This window comes from Magnolia sinica, chromosome 12, assembly GCF_029962835.1.
Source record: "Magnolia sinica isolate HGM2019 chromosome 12, MsV1, whole genome shotgun sequence".
Taxonomy (NCBI): domain Eukaryota; kingdom Viridiplantae; phylum Streptophyta; class Magnoliopsida; order Magnoliales; family Magnoliaceae; genus Magnolia; species Magnolia sinica.
In genome coordinates, this window is record NC_080584.1 from 48,161,777 (window position 1) to 48,167,427 (window position 5,651).

General features: G+C 36.0%; 1 protein-coding gene across 1 annotated transcript; it reads right to left on the minus strand.

The window, feature by feature from the left end:
• Positions 1–656: 656 nt before the first annotated feature.
• LOC131221329 (uncharacterized protein At4g14450, chloroplastic-like) lies at positions 657–1,213 on the minus strand. Its single transcript, XM_058216546.1, has one exon. It carries the CDS (start codon positions 1,139–1,141, stop codon positions 830–832), a length of 312 nt encoding a protein of 103 aa, XP_058072529.1. The 5' UTR covers positions 1,142–1,213; the 3' UTR covers positions 657–829.
• Positions 1,214–5,651: the final 4,438 nt, after the last annotated feature.

Genomic DNA, 5,651 nt, shown 5'->3' on the forward strand with positions numbered 1-5,651 from the left:
CTAATTCAAGCTGCCAAAAAACCCCAATCTTAAATTTTGTGCTGTTTTGAAAATAAAAATGTTACCACTAAAGAACAAGGTTGCGCTTCCAAAGACGGTGTCTCGAATTCCATTCGCGTCCACTTGCCTGAGTTTTCAGGCTAACACGTTGCATGAACTGAGTTAAGCTTATGACCAAGTTCCTTAGATACATGTACCGTTGATTCGATCGAGTTTTGAGCCAAGTCATTGAGTTTTACAACAATGGAAACCGTATCAATAAACTGAGGTCATCCACATGCAAAAACTAAATTGGACCATGACTCACTTGAGAATCCAACCCAAAACAAAATAATATATATATATATATATATATATTGGAGGAGGAAAAACCACCAAGACTATAATATTTACAAATTAAATTAGTACAAAATATCATAAATTTTCATGATAATTGGTGAACATGCCCTAAAATATAAAATATTTAAAAAAATAATAATAATAATTCTAAAAACTAGGTAGAGCGACTCGACTCACTTGGACACAGTTGAATCCTACCCAATTCTTGTTTTTTAAACCATGCTTGGAATAATATATACAATCGCTTCTCTATATGTATGTAAGTGATTAACCTCCTAAAATTATAAAACCATCTGTATGGTGCATGTACAAGTATCTAACAGACAAAAATCGATTATATTCCACATACTCTATATACAATCGTATATACTTCACGTAAATTAGAAAGAGAAAAGAGAGAGAATTCTTCCTTTCCTTCCTTTCTTGATACAAACGTGCAAAACTACCCATAGAAAAAATGGGTTGCACGTATAAATACCAAAATTTCATCCTATGTACATTGTCGGACGAAAGCAGGTACGATCGGAGCTGGGCCATAGTAAAATGGAGCGGCTGGATGTTGCCAAGATCGAATTTTTGGTTTTTCAACGGTGGATGATTGACGATCTTGCTGTGATTCTTCTCTGGATACACCAACGGTCTGATCCTCAGGTACGGTGACCGGTGATAGGAGAGGGATCGCGATTTTCCATCCCGATGCATAATTCGACGCTGGATCGACTTGTATGGATGCAGGGGCCCGCCGTTGTAGCCTGCTCTGATGGCGCCGGGACTCGCCGGAGTTTTTTGCTGTGTCGGCCATTGATTGTTTTATAGATGGATGGATGGAAGTTGGTCTGATTGAAGAACTTGAAAGTCTATGATTTTTCAGGAGGGGGAAATGTGCATTTATATATAGAGTGGGGAGGAGATTGGGAGCGTGTGGTCAGCACATGCATGGTTTGGAAGTTGTCAAACCATGGTTGTATGAGAAGTGATGAGGGTATTCGCGTGAAGAGATTGGAATGGTCATTCATGGTGCACGTGTAAAGATAGCTTACGTGGATATGATCAGTGCCCACGATTAAGTTGATATCACAGAGGGAGGGAATATCATGCCGTGGCCCAGCAGTTTGGATTGATGTTGAAAAGTTACGGTTATAAAGGGGCGATCAAAGATAGATATTTAATATATATTTGTGGCCCATTTTATAGATGGACCACCTCAATATTATGAGTAATTTATTTTTGTGGTATTTATAAGATAATGAATGGTAAGGATATCTGACACTTATGTCATGTTAGCAGGTTGGGTCAATATATCATTAGTCTCTACCCGCGCGAAGGGAATCAGCATTTGTTAGGGTTGTGTAGTTAGGCAATTGGGCTTTTCTCTTCCATGACAGCCGCGAGACGGTTTCTGACACGGAAAAGTTTACAATGGAAAATAGATTCAGATCTCATTACTTTTCTATTGAATAAGAAAGGTTTACTTAGTTGCTATTTTCCAGATCTCATTACTTTTCTATTGAATAAGAAAGGTTTGGTTAGTTGCTATTTTCCCCGGCTACCGGTCCAAATTAATGAGCCGACGTCGTGGCTTTACCTAAATTTTAAGGCCGGAGTTGGGGCCAATTGATAAGTAATTAATTGTCTTTGGATTGGAAATCCAAGTCATGCTGTCACTATTATTATTATTATTATTTTTTTTATTTTTTTTATTTAAATAAGAGTACAACCCGAGTGGAGTGGGGTGGGGTGGGATGGGGTGTGTTGGTGTTTGGCTCAAATTCAGTTGTGCTTGATATATATGTGTGTCAAGTGTGTAGGAGTCGAATGCGGTTCGAAGTGAACCGAATACCTATGACCTAGGCACCAAAATAGGTAGATTAAGACTTGAAATTCTTTGGATTGATCGTTTATCTGGCCACCAATTTATGAGAAATTAGCCAATTTGTGAATGGGTGGGTTTATCCTTTTGATGAGCCTTTTTTGCCTTATAGATGAAATGACTTTTAATTAAACAAGTAATTGCAACTCTAGTTTAATAATAATTCAATATACATAAAATGTAAAATAACTCAAAATTAAAAGTAGTTTTATTAATATTTAGGGGTAGTTTGGCACTATGGATTCCCTAGTTATTTGCTAGGATAAAGTAACGGCAGGTTTCAAATCCAGGTGGTTTCAAATCCTCTCTTTGAGGGGGTTTCCAATCCACAGTGAGAGCTTGGATTACACCTAAAATCATTTCAATAATTGTAGGTGTAACATGTGTCACTATACTATCATTCTATTGGGCACATGGTCCACTAATGGTGATCAACACCGTCCAAATATTGTCAAGCACTGTCCAAACATTGTCCATATAAATCAACGATTAAAAATCATTGGTTAGTCACTCAAACATGATCTTGTGCTTGTGGCCCATTTGAGACTTGGAATTTCATCATTTTTTTAGCAAAGCAAATATTTCAACGGGCTTATCACAACCATTATATCAAAAATTACATATCTCATTAATTAGAAATATTAAAGTTGATTTAGTAATTAAATTCAAACCCGTATAAATATACCATATATAGCTACTTTTGGATTAAAGTTGATTTACACTCTAGGGTGTCAAACACCGAGAGGATTTCAAAAAGGGGTGCTAAATCCACACTTCCAAACAAGCCCTTATAATCAACTTCAAAAGAAAATACAATGGTCATCACACGTGAGAAGATCAGACTTCCACAAGATGGTCGTGGTGCCAAATGATTGCCTGTTTGTTACCTAACGAGAAGCCAAGCTTTGTTATGAGATAGTTGGGGGGTGATGGTTTGTTCTTCATTAGAATCGAACTTTGTAGGCAAAATAGTTGGTAGAGTGACAATCTATTTAAAATTTTGGCCAAGTACAGGTGTAGCTAATGAATGAGAATTGTCAAACACATGTAATTGTATCAAACCCTAAGATCAAATAATGCCCAAACACACCCAATGCAAAATAGAGTTTTTATTTTTATTTTTATTTTTTATACTAGAAATTAAAAAAATAAATAAATAAATAAAGGAAGGAAGACGCAAAAGCCTAATAAATAATCGAAACTCTCACTAGTTTTGATGGCGTGAAGCATATGGCCCACATGTGTAATTATGTAATTGCGCAAAGCATAACTAAGGCTTGTAGAAAAGATAATAAAAAAATGTTCCCAAAAGGTAATGAACATTTTTTATTATTGAGTTTTTGTATGAAAATGAATGATGATAATAATAATAATAATAAAAGCCCTAGCACTAATCAAGGCTTTACGTCAAACATAAACTATGGGTTGGATGTTGTAATCTCAACCCTATAATCTTATTTTAAAGAAAATACTAAAATATTGTATCTACTTATCTGAGATATAAGTCAAATAAGATAAACTAAAATTCATCCAAAAATAAAGCAAAAATTATAGCACAAGGAAAATGTTACCAAAATGCACTTTTATACACCTAAAAAGGTACTATGAGTGTCATAATGCATGGTCCATTGATGGGTCTATTGGTTTGGCCCATTATGGAAGCTATTTGGCCTCATTTCCACACTCCAATCCATGTCAAAACTTAATGACAAGTAAATTAGCCTAATCCATCAAATAATAGGTCGCCCATATTCTCATCATGAAGCCCAAGCTTATGGCAAGACGGTCATGATTCGACTGCATGTTCGTTGCTTTAGTAAAAAGACTTGGAATTTGTGGTGAGACAACCAATAGAATTACTTAACATGTAATAGGAACTTGAGTAATCTTCCTAGCAATACAATGACGTGTTCATGAACATAGAATGAGGGATAAGTAATCTAATTGGTCCATGCTTTCTGTAGCATTGTGCTGGTTGGTAGTGGAGTGACAAATCTAAGCTAAGAGTGTCTATGAGGAACGATAAGCAAGGTTGTGGTGTATAGAGGAGTTGTGTTGGATTGGCATGGGTTAGAGCTCTTTGCTCTTAGCTTTATTTATAAACATTTGAGGGTTGATAACACACAATCTTAGAAATCATTTTCTGACTCTTTTTTTCATTTATTGGCCCGTATTTATTGTACTTTTGCTGGTGACTAACCGCTTAAGATTGCATGTGGGTTTTGCCTCACTTGTGTGCTCTTTCCTAAAGTCAGCTGGATGTGCATCCTCAGGCTGATGTGCATGTGAAGACATTCATGCATTTAAATCATATTGCATTATGAATTATTTTGTATGTTTTCTCATTTAAAACTATACTCAACTAATATGATTACGTGTAATATGGATGAAATTTCACATTGAGCTGGCCACTCATGCTTTGAATTCAACAATCGTACAGATAATGCATGAGACGTAAATGATGTATAGGTTGGTATTCATATGTAGCATGAGGAGTTGGATAATCTTGTGGCTTTAGATTCTGGATCTCATTTATATTGATTTTGTACTTTTTCTGTATTTATAAGACTTAAGACACTGGTTTGTATAAACTCTTTGGGCAACCACTTGTATATTTTGGAATATATATTTGAAAATTTCCCTTTATGTGTGGTTTGTTTCTGTTTTACTTGGGTGCTTACTTAAGAATATATGCACACGCACATACACCTAGACTTGAAGGATAACATTTGGGATTTCGGAATATGAGTGCTATACTCAGGTTATGGAATTTAGGGCATTACAATTAGATTGTATGCAAATAGTCAGGATGAGTTATGCATTAATGTAAGCCTGGCCTGGCCTATTCTTAATAGGATTCAACCCACACTCGGACCCAACCTGAATTCCAACTGAAGGTACTAACACAAACCTAGCCTGACTTCCTCCATTCTCAAATATACATAGACCCAATGTGCCTTGGCCTAACCCTAATATATGTGATTATTTTCAACCGACCTAATCCGAATTGAATTTTCTTAACCAAACATAACCTGATTTCTGAAGTTTTTTGCCCCTAAATTGACTTGAGAACGCCGACAACCCAATTAGAACTTGATTCGTCTAGTGGGCATCAAGTTAAGATTGACTCAAACCTAAGTTACAAACCTGGTGACAAATATCCTAAAATAAAAGTAGAAAACAAAGATGAAATGTAACACATGTGAAAAACTTGATATGGATAGTGACAGATTTACATGTGTGTCATATCTTGAGCGCTTAAAGCTTGATGGTGACACATGCATGTGAAAGGCATTTGAGGTTCTATTGTCTCATACATGGCATATTCAAAACTTGTAAAGCATGTCCATAGATGAAAGCATTCAATATTGTACATCGAACCAAGGGAAAGTAGTTTCATCATCTTATAGTGTCGGGAATGGTGCGAGGAGGAAGATCAGTA